This window comes from Dendrobates tinctorius, unplaced genomic scaffold, assembly GCF_039654945.1.
Source record: "Dendrobates tinctorius isolate UK_male_01 unplaced genomic scaffold, ASM3965494v1 ptg000022l, whole genome shotgun sequence".
Taxonomy (NCBI): Eukaryota; Metazoa; Chordata; class Amphibia; order Anura; family Dendrobatidae; genus Dendrobates; species Dendrobates tinctorius.
The window spans coordinates 93,292,503-93,311,892 of NW_027361690.1; the positions used below are offsets into that span (position 1 = coordinate 93,292,503).

The window sequence follows — 19,390 nt, forward strand, 5'->3', positions numbered from 1 at the left end:
TGTGAGTGGTTGTCTCACCAGTATTTTGCACCTGTGTTTTGCCCCACCTTTACTATACGGGTTTGCTGCTTCCGGATAGTGCATTAGTTCTGAGACCTTGGCAGGTAAATACTGCTGCCCTTTTTTGCTGTGTTAATTCTTGAATTTTGGGGGGAATTTTAATTCCTCTTACTGTGGCTTTTGCTGTTAATTTAATAAAAGAAAAACATTGAGAACAAAACTGGGATAAACAAAGTCTAAAAAGACTATCTATGAAAGTCAATCAATTAGAATCCAAGTTTGAAGAAAAGATAATACTTCACAATAAATAGAAAATATAGCTTTTATTCTGAAATAACCATCTGGAGGTAATTGCAGACATTTCTGAGATGACTTATTGCACCATCTGCCATCATGTATGACAGATAAATCCTAGAAGATGCATATGTACAATTGATTGTCTGAACACGTCCTTAGATCAAAATCCTTTGGCCCAGAGCTCCAGGCAGACAGCGATCCATAGAAGTAGTACGCTGCCCTGCCAAGCTTACCTTGTCCTTCCTGCAATAGTCTGGTAATGGAAGATAGAACACAGTGGTGGAATAAAGCAATTGCCATGTACTAAAGTATCATTTCTCTGCATTAAAAATGGCAAAGTCTACTATGGTAAGAAGAAAACAGGGTTCCTCCTCCTCCGCCTTCCCTCTACTTGGGTCTTAAAGGGAAAATACTGGAAGTCTATAAAAAGTCTCACTCCTACAAGTGACTACAAAAGGAAGACCAGATGTCGGCTTCTCGCATGCTCCATGCTCAGTGTAAGCTGTTTATGTGCAGTGTATAAAATGCCCAGGGCTCGGGAATATATATTACCCCAGGATATTTCTTGCGAAGGATTTTGTCATTCCACAACCATACAATCCAGACTGCTATGAGGAGCAAAGTGACGGAAAATGAGAGGAGTAGGAAAAGGCCATTACTGTCCAGGCGTAGGCCTTTACGCTTCTGGTGCAAGATGAGAGCAAGCATTGCAAAGAAGGTGAATATGAAGATGATGAATATTTGCCCCTCAGTCACCAGATACCTGTAAGAAATAGCACAGAAAACTAAGACAAATATTCAGATTTATTTCATGGTTCAGTAGTAGGCATTGGCGGACCATTGAAAGTTTGGGTTCTGGTATCCCACACTAACTTTTTTTTTTTTTTTTTTAGAAAATTTGGTTCGGGCACCAGGGCAGTACCCTAACTTTCACCAATACCCGAACCTCACAAAAAATAATGGATACCTGAATATCTCTCTCTCCTCCTCCGCCACATCACGGACTTACCCCGAACACGGTACGAACGTCGAACATTTCTGTCCGGGTTTGCTCCTCTCTACTCCGTAGTAGATGTCTTAACATCTCAGAACCGACAATTCATATAAATTTGGGTCAGAGTCCCAATTTTATTATGTGTATTTTTCATCTTTTAGCCAAGCATCAATAATCAAGGATATTCGAGTTATACCCATTTATTAGACGCAAAAATAGAAAAGATACTTGCCAGTAATACAAGCTGCTTGGGAGCAGCAATGACCAGGCGGATAAAGGTATCTCGCTTTCCCGTTTCACAGTCGTAAAGCAGCCGGAGAAGTAGATGAACAAGATGAGAAAAAATGGAATATACCTGAGGGAAAAAAACGCAACAATTAATGGCATTTTATTCAGATTTATAAAGTGTAGACTGAGCACCGCTGAAAACCTAAAAGGAAGTCAATGCTCTGTTCTCCACCACAGACCTCATAAAATTAATAGAAAAGTATAACACATAAATATCCAAACAAAAACAAAACAGATCTGTCACCACACTTTAACCTAGGATTAAAGGGAATCACTTAGTAGGATCAGCCCTCCTAAACCACCTATATAGGCATACAGGTCATAGAAAGCTGAATAACATGATATCAGATATCAAGGTTATTTATTCCACAGAAATCCATATTTTTCTTATATGTAAATGAGCTGTTAAGATCTATGGGCTGGACATAGATCTGCCCGAGAATCTGCCTCCAGAGCGGATTATAAATGAAAAGGGATGTTACCAGTGTGAGACATGTAATGGCTGAAAGTCTGCTCACATGATCTACAGGTCTCATACTGTTAACGCTCCCTTTAATTTTAAACCCCACCCTGCGACGGTCAATTTCTGTTTTTTCCTCCCTTTCTTCCCAGAACCATAACTCTTCTTTTTCTGTCCACATAGATATATTAGGGCTCGTTTTTTTGCGGGACGAGTTGCACTATTGAATGACACCACCATTCATTTTACCTCATAGTGTACTAGAAAATGGAGGAAAAAATTCCAAGTGCGATGAAAATTTGAAAATAAAAAACGTAGTTCTGACATTGTTTTTTGGAAACTGTTTTTACAGTGTTCATTTTGTGGTAAAAAATGACCTTACAATATGATGCTCCTCACCAATACGATTATGGCAATACCCAACATGTCCAGTTTGTTTTTAAACTAGGGATTTTTGTGTACTCACCGTAAAATCCTTTTCTCCGAGCCATTCATTGGGGGACACAGAGACAGTGGGTGTTATGCTGCTGCCACTAGGAGGACACTAAGCAAATCAGAAAAAAAAAAAAAAAAGTTATCTCCTCCCCTGCAGTATACACCCCGCAGCTGGATGAGATCTCCAGTTCAGTGAAAAAAGCAGTAGGAGCTTAAACAGTCAACAGTAATGAACTGTGTCAAAACTTAGGTTTTGACAAACCTACAAACGAGCCAGTAGGCTAAACAGGGCGGGTGCTGTGTCCCCCAATGAATGGCTCGGAGAAAAGGATTTTACGGTGAGTACACAAAAATCTCTATTTCTCCTACGCCTCATTGGGGGACAGACAGTGGGACGTCCTAAAGCAGTCCCTGGGTGGGGAGCATACATCTTCTAATACCCCATGTACCTCTGAGTTACGATTGAGGTACTGCCAATTGCAGAATGCATCTGCCGAGAGCTGCATCTGCAGAGGCCTGAGAATGAATTTGGTATTGTTTTGAAAAGGTATGCAGACTGGACCAAGTCGCAGCCTTGCAGACCTGTTCTGCCGTGGCCTGGTGCCGAATGGCCCAAGAGGCGCCCACTGACCGGGTAGAGTGCGCTTTAATCCCCGCTGGGACAGGCGCATTCCTGACACGGTAGGATTCCTGAATCACAGAGCGAATCCACCTGGCTAGCGTTGCTTTGGACGCGGCTAGGCCCTTCCTATGCCCCTCAGGAAGTATGAACAGGGCATCTGACTTGCGGAAGGGAGCCGTCCGAGAGATGTACCGTCTCAGTGCCCTAACCACATCTAGGGTGTGGAGGGCCTTCTCAATGCGATGGACTGGCGCTGGACAAAAGGAAGGCAATCGAGATGGAAAGAAGAAACGACCTTGGGCAGGAAGGACGGGGACGTCCTGAGAACCACCTTGTCCTGATGAAAATTCAAGAATGGAGAACGGCAGGACAGAGCTGCCAATTCCAAAACTCGTCTGACAGACGTAATTGCTACTAGAAAGACCACTTTCCAAGAGAGGATGGTCAATGACACATCCTGCAATGGTTCAAAAGGATCCTCTTGTAAGGCCCCGAGAACCAGGTTAAGGTCCCATGGTTCTAATGGATTCCTATAAAGGAGGCGCCACATGGGAGACTCCTTGAATAAACGTCTTGACCTGAGGCTTGGTGGCAATTTTTTGTTGGAAAAACACTGACAGGGCAGAAATTTGGCCCTTGAGTGAGCTTAAGCGCAAGGCCGGATTTTAGTCCGAATTGGAGAAACTCCAATATGCTCGGAATGGAGAATACCAGAGGGGAACGACCATGATCCTTGCACCATGAAAGCAAGATTTTCCAGGTGCGGTGATAGATACGTCTGGATACGGGCTTCCTAGCACTAATCATGGTGGAGATGACGTCAGGAGAGAAACCAGCCTGTGCTAAAATCCAGGATTCAACAGCCATGCCGTCAAACACAGGGCCCCGGAGTTCTTGTGGTAAATCGGGCCCTGAGAAAGCAGATCCGAGCGATCTGGAAGTCGCAAGGGAATGTCGGCGACTAGTTGAATTAGTTCTGCATACCATGCTCGGCGCGGCCAATCTGGCGCGACTAGGATTACAGGTACCCCCTCTGCTCTGATCTTCTTGACGACCCTCGGAAGCAAGGGAAGAGGGGGAAAGATGTACGGAAGCCGGAACCGGTGCCATGGCAACACTAGGGTGTCCGCTCCGATGGCGCTTGGGTCGCGCGATTGGGCAATGAACCGAGACACCTTGTTTAGCCTTGAGGCCATGAGGTCCACATCCGGAGTCCCGCAACGAAGACAGATCTGGTGAAAGACCTCTGGATAAAGAGACCACTCTCCTGAGGCAGTGCTTTGGCGACGGAGAAAATCTGCCGCCCAATTTTCTACTTCGGGGATGTGAATTGCTGAGATGGATGAATGGTTGGTCTCGGCCCAATGGAGGATGTGACTGACTTGGCGGTTGATATACGCTACAGCCGTGGCGTTGTCTGAATGGATCCTGATGGGGCGACCTGCGAGGAGATGGTGGAAACTTTGTAGAGTCAATCTGATCGCTCGCATTTCCAAGATGTTGATGGGGAGACGTGATTCTTGGGTTGACCAACGATCCTGAGCTGTGTGGTGATGAAAGACCGCACCCCAGCCGAGAAGACTTGCGTCGGTGGTTACCATCAACCATCTTACTTGGGAGAAAAGACCTCGATTGATTCAGGGAGGACTTCAGAGTCCACCACTTGAGGGCTTGCCTGACCCGCAGGGACAAAAGGATCCGACGGTCCAGGGAGAACGGGTTCTTGTCCCAAGCAGACAGCAACGCGTGTTGTAAGGGACGGAGATGGAACTGCGCAAACGGAACTGCTTCCACGGCAGCTACCATTTTCCCAAGAACTCTCATGCTGAAACGAATGGAGTGAGAAGCTGGACGGGAAAGAGTCCGCACTGCTTGTTGTAAAGCTTGCGTCTTTTCTGGAGGGAGAGTGACCAACCTGCGGGAAGTGTCCAAGATCATTCCTAAAAAGGAGATTTGCTGAGCCGGTCTCGGGGAAGATATTGTGAAGTTTATCTTCCACCCCAGGCGTGAAAGTGTATTTACTGTTATCTCCACAGATTCTTCGCAGGCTGAAAGGTACGGACCCTTGACGAGTAGGTCGCTGAGATACGGTAACACTACTACTCCCCACGAGTGGAGATTGGCCATGACAGTCGCCATGACCTTGGTAAAAACCCTGGGGGCAGTGGAGAGTCCAAAGGGCAAGGCCACGAACTGGAAGTGTTCGTCGTGAATTGCAAAGTGCAGGAATTGCTGGACAGATGGGCAGATCGGGATGTGAAGGTAAGCGTCCTTGATGTCGATGGATGCTAGGAAATCTCCTTTTTCCATGGAAGTGACCACTGACCGGAGGGATTCCATTTGGAATCGCCGAACCGTGACAAACTGATTTAACAGTTTGAGATCTAGAATGGGACGCATGGAGCCGTCCTTCTTTGGAACCACAAAAAGGTTTGAATAAAATCCTCTGACCCTCTTGTGATGAGGGAATGGAATGATGACGCCGTCCCTTAAGAGAGTCTGAACAGCCCGAAGGAAGGCTCTTGTCTTTCCCTTGGGCGGAGAGGAAAGGAAAAAACGAGTTGGAGGGGGAGCGGAGAACTCTATCTTGTATCCGGAGGACACCAGCTCCCTGACCCACTTGTCGTGGACGACCGCGAGCCAGGTGTGGCTGAAGGAAAGTAGGCGGCCACCTACCTTGTCGGCATCCGCCGGATACCGCAACAAGTCATTGGGTAGGTCTATGAGACCTGGCTCCTTTGGAACCAGAAGCCCTAGGCCTGGGTTTCCAAGGACGGTTAGGTCTGTACGAGACCTGGGAGCCTCTATCTCCACGCAGAGATGGACCTGATCAGGAAGAGAAGGTCAAGGAGGACCTACCGGAGTTGTTGCAAAACGAACAAAAGCGTGCCGGTTGTTGGTTGCGAAACGGCCGAGCAGCTTTTTGTTGAGGGAGGAATTTACTTTTCCCCCCGGTAGCATCAGAAATGAGTTGATCTAGTTTCTCTCCAAAAAGACGACCCGTTTGAAACGGGAGAGAAGTTAAGGATCTTTTAGACGCAGCATCTGCTCGCCAGTCGCGGAGCCATAGGGCTCTTCTAATGGAGATCGCATCAGCTGCAGTTTGAGCAGCGCAATTGGCGGCGTCAAAAGAGGCGTCCACTACGAACTCCGCTGCGTGAATTATCTGCCTGGCGACCGCGGTTGCTTCCGGAGGAAGATTGGAGTCCTGGAAGGAGGTAATCAAGACCTCTGCCCAAGCCGCCATCGCTTTTGTGACCCAAATTGCCGCGGAGGATGGAAAAAGCGCTGCTCCTGAAGTTTCAAACACTGAACGGGCAAGGTACTCAATCTGACGATCGGAGGGGTTTCTGATCGAGGACCACTCTGATACGGACAAAAACGGTTTTGAAGCCAGGCGCGATACAGGCGGGTCCACTGGAGGGGACTGTAACCAATCTTTCATTAGGTCTGGCTCAAAGGGGTATTTAGCCTGAGTAGACTTGTGCCCTGAGAACCGTTTATGTGGACGATCTGTGTTGCTGAACCACTTCCTTAAAATCCGGATGGCTGGTAAATAACCTGCGCACACGCTTGGTTTTCTTAAGAGAAATGGGATGTGTTGGAGCGGGAACATTATCCTCATCCAACTTCAGGATCTTGTTAACTGATTCTATAAGAGAATCAAGTGACTCTTGATCAGATGGGGGATTCTGAGGGGCAGACGTGTCAGAATCAAACTCAGAGTCGTGCTCACTGAGAACTCCGGGAGAGCGCGAAATAGGAGTCGCAGATGCAGAAGCACGAACAGGGCTAGAGGAACGAGTACAGCCCCTGCTAGCGGACGGTTCCCTTTCAACGCCAGAGCCTTCCTCGGGAGGTAAGGACGCCTTCTGGCTTAAAGAGCCCTCCCGGAGAGAGAATATAGCCTGGGTCAGAGACTCCACCGACCGTGACAGGGACGCGGCCCACTCAGGGGTACTAAACGCAGGAGACCAGTCAGCAGCGGCGGCAGGGGGCGATTGAGCACAGGACTGGACGCAGGCCGGGTCGCAGTCAGTGCAGAACGGATTAGTCTGTGCACTAGGTAGGGCCGCTTTGCAAGAGGTACACACGGTAAAAAAATGCAGTGTGCTTTTTTGCAACCCGCTTCGCTTCCTTGGATTGAGCTCCTGCAAGGGTTAACGGCAGAGTCTGCTGCAGCTGCAGGGAACATGACGGGAAGGGGTTAAGCTTTAATCTGGGGCAGATGCAGCTTACCCGGTCCTATTCTGTGTCCCCCGGGAGGAATGGCGTGGCCCTGCGGTGTCATCCAGTATCTGGCTGTTCGCCTCACAGCTTGTCTCCAGCTGAGGTAAAAAGGATATGGCCCCCGAGATTAGGATTGCGCGTCTCGTGCAGGCTGAGAGGCGCCAAAGTGAGGGGGGCGGAGCCAATAGCGCAGGCGGCGCTATTCAAATTGCGGCCTAGTAGGCCGGAAAAGCTGGGGCCTGGATTTTGAGCCTACCAGACGTAGGCGTCTGTGGGCAGGCCGGGACAGCGCCAGTGGGCGGCGCCATTTAAATTGCGGCCTAGCAGGCCTGAAAGCCGGGGACTAAATTTTTCGCGCTACCCGTGGTAGCGCCGCGATGGGGGGGACTGGTGCACCGCCGCTGATGCTACATCAGCGCTACTCCCGGGGGACAGGACCCGACCCCATACCTCCACTCCAGTGCTCAGCGCTGTCCGGCTCTCTATGCAGGCTCTTATCCTCCAGGTTGGTGATGTAGCAGAGCTGGAGGCGTTATTAAAGGGGCCACGATCAGTCGATCCTCCCTGTGATAGGGGGATGGAGAGCTATGGGGCTGATTCAGGGCTTACGTAAGCACTGTCCCAAATCTTCTCCGTTACGTGCGCCTGCCCTGGACAGGAACTTCCATTAGGCATCATCGCCAAAGTAGAGGAATCAGCCCCAAAACGTTGCAGGAAAGGTACGTGAAGGGTTACTCCACGTGCTTGCCTGTTGTTGGTTCGGGGGAGAGCGGGCCGTAGAAAGGAACCAATGCCCCCTTCACTCCATTAATTAAAAAATAAAAATTTACAGAAACATTCAAAAATAAAATAAAAACGGTGGGGTCTGAAACCAGGCCCAAGTACCTCCTACAGACACTAAGCATGAACTGGAGAGGTCTCATCCAGCTGCGGGGTGTATACTGCAGGGGAGGAGTTAACTTTTTTCTGATTTGCTTAGTGTCCTCCTATTGGCAGCAGCATAACACCCACTGTCTCTGTGTCCCCCAATGAGGCGTAGGAGAAAATTATTTTAGTGGTGAAAAAAAAAAAAAAAAGCTAAATTTTTGGTGGTTATGGCACCATTTTCCGAGACCATTAACATTTTCATTTTTGACCAATGGAGCTGTGTGAGGGCTTATTTTATTGAGGGGCAAGATAACGTTTTTATTATCATTTTGGGATAGATGTGACTTTTTGATCGCTTGTTACAGCCTTTTTGTGGAATTGCAGGTGACCAAAAAAAACCGTAATATTGGTGATCTTCAATTTTCTTCGTTTACAGTTTTTACCAACAGTCAATGTGGTACTTAATGACCAAGCCAATGTTTACAATTCTGATCACTGTCACTTTATGAGCTTTTAGCTCTGGAACGCTTCAATGGATCCCGCTGATTTGGAGACTGTTTTTTCGGGACATATTGTACTTCAATTAGTGGTAAAACTTAGTCGACATAACTTGTGTTTATTTATGAAAAAAATGGAAATTTGGCAAAAATTTTGAAAATTTTGCAATTTTCAAACTTTTCATTTTTGTACCCTTTAGGGTATGTGCACACTTTGCGGTTTCTGCTGCGTTTCCGCGGCGTTTTTGGCTCTGCAGAAACGCAGCAGATTCTGCTGCGTTGTACAGTACCTTTATTTCCTATGGAAATAAAAAAAAGCTGTGCACATGCTGCGTTTTTTTCCGCGCGGTTTTGCTGCTGTTTTCAAAACGCAGCATGTCAATTGTTTGGTGCAGAAACGCTGCAGTTTTACACCTCATCCATTATGAGGTGTAAAACCGCAGGGTAAAACCGCAGAAAAAACGCAGATAAACCGCAGAAAAACCGCAGCACTTTGTCCTGAGGATTTCCTGCAGTTTTCTCTACAAAATCCGCAGAGACAAAAAACTGTGTGTGCACATACCCTAAATCAGAGAGTCATATCGCACAAAATAGTTAAATAACATTTCCCACATGTCTACTTTACATCAGCACCATTTAGGAAACAATTTTTTTTTTGTTAGGACGTTGTAAGGGTTAAAAGTTTAACAGCGATTTCTCATTTCTCCAACAAAATTTGCATAACCATTTTTTTCGGGACCACCTCACATTTGAAGTGACTTTGAGGAGCCTATATTACAGAAAATACCCAAAAGTGACACCATTCTAAAAACTGCACCCCTCAAGGTACTCAAAACCACATTCAAGAAGTTTATTAACCCTTCAGGTGCTTCACAGGAAATAAAGCAATGTGGAAGGAAAAAAATGAACATTTTACTTTTTTCACAAAAAAGTTACTTTGGAACCAATTTTTTTTTATTTTCACAAGGGTATCAGGAGAAAATGGACCACAAAATTTGTTGTGCAATTTCTCCTGGAGTACGCCGATACCCCATATGTGGGGAAAAGCCACTGTTTGGGCGCATGGTAGGCTCAGAAGGGAGAAAGCACCATTTGACTTTTTGAACGCAAAATTGGCTGGAACCAATGGTGGCGCCATGTCGCATTTGGAGACTCCCTGATGTACTTAAACAGTGGAAACCCCCCAATTCTAACTCCAACCCTAATCTCAACACACCCCTAACCACAACCCTATCCCCAACACACCCCAAACCATAACCCTAACTGGATCCATCTGTCATAATCACCTGTATGGCATCACCTGGGTCGATTCAGCCCCCGGGGTGACACCTACATGGCTGCCGAGCATCCATAGCGTTGATGGAAATATCCCAAATGGGAAAATGGAAACAAATACATTTTGTTTATTTCATTATTTTTCCCTAACTTAGGGAGTGATAAAGGGGGGTTGAGTTACTATTTTTTTTTATTATTTTGATCACTGTGATTGGGTCCATCACAGTGAACAAAATGAACCAATAGGAAAAACTTCCTATTGTTGCCGTGTGCCGGCCAGCAGATCTCGGCAGGCGCACTGCTCCCGCCATTTTCTCCCGGAAGAAGATGCCGGCGACCCGGGGGGTTGCAGGGACAACAGAGATACCGGGGGGGGGAGAGGGGGACCCCCATGTATCTCTCCTCTGATGTGCAATCACATCAGAGGAGAGAGAAATTAAACGGAAAATCAGATCTTTTTTTCGCTGTTATATTGTTAAACAGCGATCGCAAGATCGGGGGTCGATAAAAACCGCCCCAAATCATGTTCTCTGGGGTCTCAGCTGACGCCGGAGAAATTCCGTCTGTGGGGTGTGCTATACCCTTATTCCTCAGCGCCGTTAAAAAGCAGCGTGGTGGTTTAAGTACCCTTAACTGCCGCCGTTAAAAGGCATATCGGCGGTCGTTAAGGGGTTAATATTTTGATAGACTGGACTTTTCTGAACGTGGTGATACCACATGTGTATTTTTTTAATATCTATTTTCAATGGGGGAAAAAGGAAGTGATTTGGATTGTTTTACTTTTTAAAACTTTTTTTTTTTAAACTCTTCACTGTTATTGTTAGCCCTCTTTGGGGGCTTGAAGAGGTTATCGTCCGATTGCTTGCGGTATATACAGGAATGCTAAAGCATCGCTGCTGCATAGAGCAGAAATCACGGTCTCCTATGAATGCTGGCCACAGCCTCGGTTTCAAAGGAGGTCTTTAATGACAGACATGGGTTCATCAGCTGACCCCCGGCTGTCATGACAACGCACGATCACGTCACAGGCGCACAGCTGGGCGGAGGGAATGCAGACGCATGTTAAATACCACTGTCAGATTAACAGCAGCATTTAACAGGTTAACAATTGCAGGTGGAGCACCACTCTACCGGTGATTGTTAGCGCAGGTCCTGTAATACACAGCCATCACTTGCTGGATATGGGACGGGAGCCTACTCCATACATCCGCTTCCGACATGCGTCGTACATATACTGTTGATGTCGTGAAGGGATAATCAGCTCTGGAGACAGATTCTCAGGTAGATCAGTGTCCGGCCCACTGCCCTGAACAGTTCATTTACATGTAAGAGAACATGGATTTCTCTGGAATAAGACATCGGATCGCAGATATCAAGGTATCATTTTATTCATCTTCCTATGACCTACATGCCCATATAGATGGCTTAGGAGGGTTGATCCTAGCTAGCTAAATCTAATGGTCACTGCTACATGCTGATCCTCCTGGATCTCTGCAGCATTCGACACTGTGGATCATCAGATCTTCCTCACTATGCTCCGCTCTATCGGCCTCAAGCACACATCCCTCTCCTGGTTCTTCTCCTATCTCTCAGACCACTCCTTCACTGTATATTTTGCTGGCTCTTCTTCCTCTACTCCTTATCTTAGGCCGGAGTTAGGCTACGCTCACACGTAGCGGAACTCTCGCGGAAATTACGGCGAGAATTCCGTAATACCATTCCGCGGGAAAATCGCATTTTAAATTCCCGCGATTTTCCAGCGGAAAAACTAGCGATTTGCAAGCGTAATTAGCTTGCAGAATGCTAGCGTTTTCCAAGCGATCTGGAGCATCGCTTGGAGAACTGATTGACAGGTTGGTCACACTTATCAAACATAGTGTTTGACAAGTGTGACCAACTTTTTACTACTGATGCTGCCTATGCAGCATCAGTAGTAAAAGATAAAATGTAAAAAAAATAAAAAAAAAAAATATTGTTCTTATTCTCACCTTCCGGCGTCCCGCACAGCCTTCCCGCTTCTCTCCACGCTCCCGATCCCAGTAATCCTTTGCGCGAATGACCGCGAGACGTCGCGCTCCTGCAACGTCATCGCGAATGACCGCGAGATGTTGCGCTCCCGTGACGTCATCGCGAATGACCGCGAGAGGTCGCGCTCCCGCGAGATCGCGACGTCATCGCCGTCAGTCTCACAAAGGAATACCGGGAGCGTGGAGAGAGGAGGGAAGGCTGCGCGGGACGCCGGAAGGTGAGAATAACAATATTATTTTAATTCTATTCTTTACAAGGATATGGTACCCAAAGCCCGGAGGACAGTCTCCTCTCCTCTGGACCGTGGGTACCATCCGCAAATGTTCTGCTTACTTTTCGCATGTTGGGCACAGCCACATGCGGAAAGTTAGCAGAACTATGAATTCCTATGTGGGCGGAATCGCCGCGATTCCGCTAAATTAATGAGCATGCTGCGTTTTTTACCGCAAAGCGATTCTGCCGCGAAAAAAAAGCAGCATTAGCACAGCATTGCGGAATCCCATAGGATTGCATGGGATGCTTATTTTTTGCGTTTTCGTGGCAAAATCGCGAGTTTAAAACCGCCGTGAAAAAAACGCAACGTGTGAACTCAGCCTTACACAACCGTATAGCACGACCGAGTGCAATGTGATAAAACATTTCATAGCACTCGGCCCGGTGTTATTTATTCTATTGGGCAGATCACATCTGTGATTATTTTCTCATGCCAAAATGGCATGCGAGAACAATGGCAGCATGCTGAAATTGGCACCGAGACTCAGCTCACATGCACTCATACGAGCCTATGGGTGAGAGTGAAACATTGCACTGTTCTCTGATATCACCCGAGTGCAGTGTGTTTCCAGCCAATGCCTGCAGCAGAGGAGATAGAGAAATTACTTTGCGTCTTCTCCACAGCTGTGCTCTGATCCCGTAATGCGAGAGGCTCAGAGCACTGACACTCGGCTCACACTTGCAACAGAGCTGGAGCGGAATGTTATTATAGCATTGCATCCCATGCTCTCACATTTTATGCCATATGCTGGTGTGATTCCATCCTTACTGTTGAGGTTCCTCAAAGATCAGTCCTAGGCCTCCTCCTCTTCTCCTTAGGCCTGTTTCACACTTCTGTTTTTGACCATCAGTCAAAATCCGCCGTTTTTTTCCCCATTGAGATGCATTACCGGCGGATCTTGACGGATGGCCATCCGTTGTATCCTTTTTTTTTTGCGGATCCGCCAAATTTTTTGCGTCTGCTGACATGCGCGGACGGACCATGCAACTTTTTTTTGCTGCAGGATCCGCATTTTAGAGTGCGCATGCACGGAGGAAGGAAGTCGGCAGGAAATTTAACCCTGAAATCATTTCTGGCGGCCGGAAAAAAATCTCTCTCCTCTCCCCGGGCTACGGTTCCTTTAAAATTCTTCATTCATCGGATCCGCCAAAAAACGGTCCGGTGGCATCCGTTCACATCAGTTTAGCAACGGATCCGCTTTCCACCATTTTGGCAGATTTTGACTGACACAAAAAACTGAAGTGTGAAACAGGCCTTAGGTCTCTCTCTCTCGGGCAGCGGTTCCTTTAAAATTCTTTATTCGGCGGATCCGTCCAAAAACGGATCCGCTTGCATCCGTTCACATCAGTAACGAACGGATCCGCTTTTCCGCCTTTTTGGCGGATTTCAACTGACACAAAAAACTGAAGTGTGAAACAGGCCTTATATACTGCCCCTATTAGACAAACAATTAGTAGATTCGATTTTCAGTGCCATCTCTGTGCTGATGACACCCAATTATAAACATCGTCTCCTGACATCACCCCCACCTTAATACAAAATACCAGGGATTGCCTTTCCGCTGTCTCTAACATCATGTCCTCCCTCTATCTTAAACTGAATCTGTCACAATCTGTTTCCTCCCTCCACTAACCTACCTATGCTCGACATTGCCATCTCCGATTGTGGTTTCACCATTACTCCCCAGCAACAAGCCAGCTGTCTTGGTGTCATATTTGACTCAGATCTTTCCTTCACCCCCACATCCGATCACTCACCCGCTCATGTCGCCTACACCTCATAAACATCTCTAGAATTCAGCCTTTTCTTCCCTGATTCGATAAAAACTCTTACTGTTGCTCTTATTCATTTTCTTCTGGGCCATTGCAACTCTCTACTAATCAGTCTTGCTCTTACCAAACTCTCCCCTCTACAATCCGTCCTGAATGCAGCAGCCAAGATTCCTTTCCAACCACTACACAGATGCCTCCACCCTGTGCCAGTCGTTGCACTGGTAGCCCATCCAATACAATATAAACTGATCACTCTCACCCACAAAGCTCTCCACGATTCAGCACCATAGTACATCTACTCCCTTGTCTAGGTCTACCACCCTACCCATGCTCTCCACTCTGCTAATTACTTAAAACTAAATCTTCAATAATCCGAACCTCCCATTCCCGTCTCCAAGACTTCTTGAGAGCTGTGACAATTCTTTGGAATACATTACTCAGAACTAGAGTTGAGCGACTTTGGTCGGATCAGGTTTCATGAAACAAAATTTGTTTCAGATGAAACTGGTCCGACTAGGGCAAAACAAGTCGGAGTTTCGTCCGAAACCCGACCCCAATGCAAATCAATGCGGAATAAAAGTCGGCATTGAGCGGATGAATGTCAGAAATGTTTATTTCTAAATTTTGTGTTATATTGGTTTACCTGGTGAAAATAGACACGTGAGATGGGTATATATTTGGTTTTTATTAAGTTGCCTAATAATTCTGCACAGTAATAGTTACCTGCACAGATATCCTCCTAAGGTAGCCAAATCTAAAAAAAAAACCCACTCCAACTTCCAAAAATATTAAGCTTTGATATTTGAGTATTTTGGGTTGATTGAGAACATAGTTGTTGTTCAATAATAAAAAGAACCCTCTCAAATACAACTTGCCTAATAATTCTGCACGCAGTGTAAGCACATTTTACCATTTACCTTCCATGTTTCCCCTATTTCCTCAGATTGTGAGCGGTGATCAGGGCCCTCACTCCTATTGATATACGAGTTATGTTTATTCTGTGATGTCTATTGTCTGTACAAGTCCCCTCTAAAATTGTAAAGTGTTGTGGAATATGTTGGGGCTACAGAAATAAAATATTAATGGACACCAATCCAGTTTCAAAGTAGTAACACTAGGGGATGAAGTGCCAAATGGCAAAAACGCACCCTCTAATAGACTGCACTCACTCTATAATACATGAGCCAATAGGAGAAAAATCAAGTAACGAGTGCTAATAAAAAAGTATATACATTTTATTGAATATCAAAAGGTTAAAAATATACAAAGTAGTAACCGAGACACGGTGATTAAGGAGACAGGGTGATAACACAATGGGGTCTTACATCATGACAGGGGTCACCTTTACCACTCTTGTAACAAGCCTGGTAAGCCTCTCTTTATGATTGTTACTCAGTTGTGTTAGATATTTCTGATTTTCCTTATGTTTAGTAAGGCTGCCAGGGGCTTTGTTGCATCATGTCATTGTACTGACAATTCATCTTTACTATGGAGGGGTGATCCCCACCCATTGTGTTAAACTTTTTTTTATTATTAGCACTCGTTACTTGCTTTTTCTCCTATTGGCTTAGAACTAACATATTGCTATTGATCCTACTGACTGAATCCCTTTAAGATATGAAGCTAAAAGGCTTGCTCTACGCATTTACATGTGGGAAGAAAAAAAACCACCCACACACAGTAAATACGGGTCCGCTTCAATGAAAGGTTTATGAAGAATGGGAAGATTTTTTCTTCTAGATACAGAACAAACCCTGTAGTTTATTAGAAAAAAAACAAAACAAAACACAAAAGTGTTAATAGATAACAGAAACTCACGGACTTATTGACTCAACATTTTTTTTGATAGGAGAAAAATAAACATAAACCCGATTCATTTTTGCATTTTTTTTTTTGTAAGTTTATTTCATAAGCGTTTGCCTTTATTTTTTATATTTGTCATTGTAGGTAGAGTTTGGGGTTTCCAAATGCTCCAGCTGATTCATCAATCACAACTTTTTTTTTTTTTTTATAAGGTTTTTTTGGTGCAAATATACTCCACCCCTGGGGTGACTTATGTGAATTTTTGAGCAAAAAAAATGTTGCAAACAAAGGCTGAGAAAAAAAAAAAAGAATTCTGGGTACAAAATTCATGACTCACGTGTGCCATTTTGAAAAATTTGATGCAAAAACTATCAATGAATATCACAAGACAAGAAAGAAAAAAAAATGGAATTCCAGGCCCACTTCCAAGCTGTGCCCTAGTACGTATGAAGAAATGAGCTCATATGTGGCTGCTGAAACAAATATCGTGTAATTTCTTACCACATGGAGTGTCCCAAGTACTCGTCATAGTAGTACAACAACTCAAAAGAGTCCACCTGGAATGTAAAGGCAGAATATTAGAGGTGCGGAGCAGTGGATGACAATGGAATAACGCACAGACAGAAGTACCTATTCCCCTACTAGATAATGCACACAGATGCACTTTATCCCGACTGATAACTTTTTGGGCCGCCGAACCCCTTTCCGGTTTACCCCTCCGTCTTCTCACCAGGGTGGGGGGCTGTAGAGTCTGCATTATTGGGTTGTCCCGCACAGACAGATGAAGCTGGTATCCGCTGAAGATCAACCGGTGATTGACAGAATCTCCCACCAGGTGAATACTGGCTCCCATGACAAACGTCATAATGCTTATGTAGATCACAGAGTTAGGGAGGGTCTTTGGAGATCTTTCTATCAACTGCAAAAGATAACAGAAAAGTTGATGTGTTAGATTTATTAGAAACACAAGTTAAATGAGATATAGGTCATTGTATCTACAACTGCGCACCCCAGACATTTACTCGGCTTCTCAGTGTCAGTCAGAATGAGAGAAAAGTCATATAAAACAGGCATAGAACTCCTGACCTGTGCTATACTAGTAATTATATAGACTCCTATTGATGGTGATTTTGGGTTAAGAAAGGCTTTTAGGAATTGTCTACTTTAGAAAAAAAATATAAATTTAGATGTGTTAAATGTGTACAGTGCCTACAGTCTCTTCCCTAATGGACAGACGTCTTGGAAGTCGGGACTAGGTACCCAGCTGTGCTGCAGGAGTAAAAACAAAAAGATGCTGGAGTAATCAGCTTTATTTCCATTTTCACTTCTGATGAGGGTGAAAACACACAGATTATGTATTGGAATAACCTGTCGCACATGCAGGGAGTATGCATTGGTTTCCTGTCAACGAGCTCTGCTCCAAAGTTTCTCTAAATACAAGCAAAAGGAGAAACCAGACTGAGAAGACGCCGGCAGTCTATACCAACACATACTCTGTGTGTGCTCTCTCCTTGCCGGAGTTCGGAAAGGCTTTGGAGCGGAAGCGCCCTGACACACCACCAGCAAAGCGAGAGAGCACACTGAGCAGTTGGACAGTCAGGACAGACCAACCCCTCCACTCATCAGATTCTGTTTCTAGCAAGCAGGGGCAATAAAACAAGCAGGAGGCAGGGACAGCACAGCACAACAGTCTACTGAACTATCGTCAGTGATGACAGACCATCTAAAATGTCCCTGTGCATGGAGAAAATATAAAGAAAAGAAGTCATTGGAACTGAAAAAAAAAACAAAAAAAAAAAACAAATTTGAAGGGAGGCTAGCAATGAAGCGGTAAAGAGTTTTAAACCAAGTATTGCTTTTAAAGATAGTTAAATACAGACATAGTTTTAGGCATCAGACAACCCCTTTAAATGTTCGCATCCTTTGGCACACACAACTTCTTTCGTCTGCAGCTCTTCCGGGTACTTAGTCCCAACTGCTATCTATTTGGCATGGAGGCTCTTTACTGACCCACAATCACGACTCTGTTGTTGTGTGTCTCAGGATCAGGGGCTCCTTCTCTGTGCCCAAATTACTTTTGATGGTGAAGACACTGGGGCCACGTACCTTGCCTTAGCTCCTGAATCCACCCTCAGTCTGTACCCTTCCTCAACCCAGGAAAGAGGGGAGTATTAGTGTACCATAATACACCAACCAGACTAACAAGGTAATACGAACCGGGATAAAAGAAAAAAATACCAATCATACACATACACTCACACATATAACAGAGGAATGCATTGAGGAGTGGGGGATGGGGTTAAAGCAAAATAGGAGAAGAATGGAAATTATCACACACTCAAAACCTAGCAACAGTCACAGATAAACCCACCAAACGCCTTCTCCAAAGCTACCTCTGACAATCAGTGCTAGCCAGGGCCCAGATTACATAGGAGATGGGAGTGGCTAATAGTGCACAGCTGAGAGCCTTAATTGCAGGAAAGCCTTCAGGAGCTCTCAACTGAGCAGATTAACCCCTACACTGCTAATAGAAACTGGCACCATTTAATATGAAGGTGAAGTGCATCTAATCAGTGCAGGAGTAGGAGAAATCAGACGCTGTGGTCTACTGGCTCCTGTCTCAGTAAACGAGTAAAATCCACATGTGACTGGCAGTAGCAGCGGATTTATCAGCTTACGTACAGAAAAAAGTAGCGTTTTCTCCACACAATGCAGAGAGGTGAACGGGCCACTATCAGAGGGAATCACATTCTGTAAATTGCTGTGTTTTGCTGAATCCTGACACGCTACAATATGCACACTGTCGGCATTCTGTTCTGTTGCTTGCTCGAACGGCCGTCACATACTAACTACCTTCTCTCAACAGAACGAGAGAAGGAAAACGTGCTACTCGGCATGTGACTACAACTATGGAAATTGCATACTTTCGGTCATGTGACGATCACTTGAACAAGCAACAGAACAGACTCTGGACTGTGTGTGTATTGCAAAGTGTCAGGATTTGGCAATCTGTAGTCATGTTTAGTGACTGCAGAAATGAAGGTGAAGCCCATAAACATTAAAATGGGTTGTCCAGGACTTTTACAATGATGGAATATCCTTAAGATAGTTCATCAATATTTGATCAGTGGTGGTGCGACACCCAACACCCCGACCTATCTGCTGTTCTAGGTGCTGGTGGACATAATTAGTTGTGGAGCTGCACAGCACAGCTCCATCAATGTTAGTGGCCGCGGACGGGTACTGCACATCCTCCTCATATTTGAATCAATATGGGACAGATGTGCAGTACCCAAAGCCAGCGGCCACAGTAATATTGACGGAGACGCGCTGTGCAGCTCCACAACTGAGCAGTTCCGGCCACTGCCAAACACTGGGAACAGCTGATCAGCGGGTGTACGGGTCACATCCCCACTGATAAAATATCGATGAGCTATACTAAGAAAAAGCTAGCAAAGTAAGTCCTAGACAACCCCTTTAAAACTGCACACATATTATCAAATAACTAATAATTAGCTGCTGTAAAAAAATAAAATTATGGTACACAA

The 19,390-nt window shown here is 45.5% G+C and overlaps 1 protein-coding gene across 1 annotated transcript in view; it reads right to left on the reverse strand.

Moving 5' to 3' along the window:
• Window positions 1-304: 304 nt before the first annotated feature.
• The window catches only part of CLN6 (CLN6 transmembrane ER protein), a 31,053-nt gene continuing 11,967 nt past the window's right edge, over window positions 305-19,390 (reverse strand). Inside the window, exons 4-7 of the mRNA XM_073568945.1 lie at window positions 16,573-16,761; window positions 16,344-16,399; window positions 1,524-1,646; window positions 305-1,060 (exon numbers count right to left, since the gene is read on the reverse strand). Coding sequence (XP_073425046.1) covers window positions 790-1,060; window positions 1,524-1,646; window positions 16,344-16,399; window positions 16,573-16,761 — 639 coding nt within the window. The 3' untranslated portion in view covers window positions 305-789. The remainder of the gene's footprint in view (window positions 1,061-1,523; window positions 1,647-16,343; window positions 16,400-16,572; window positions 16,762-19,390) is intronic.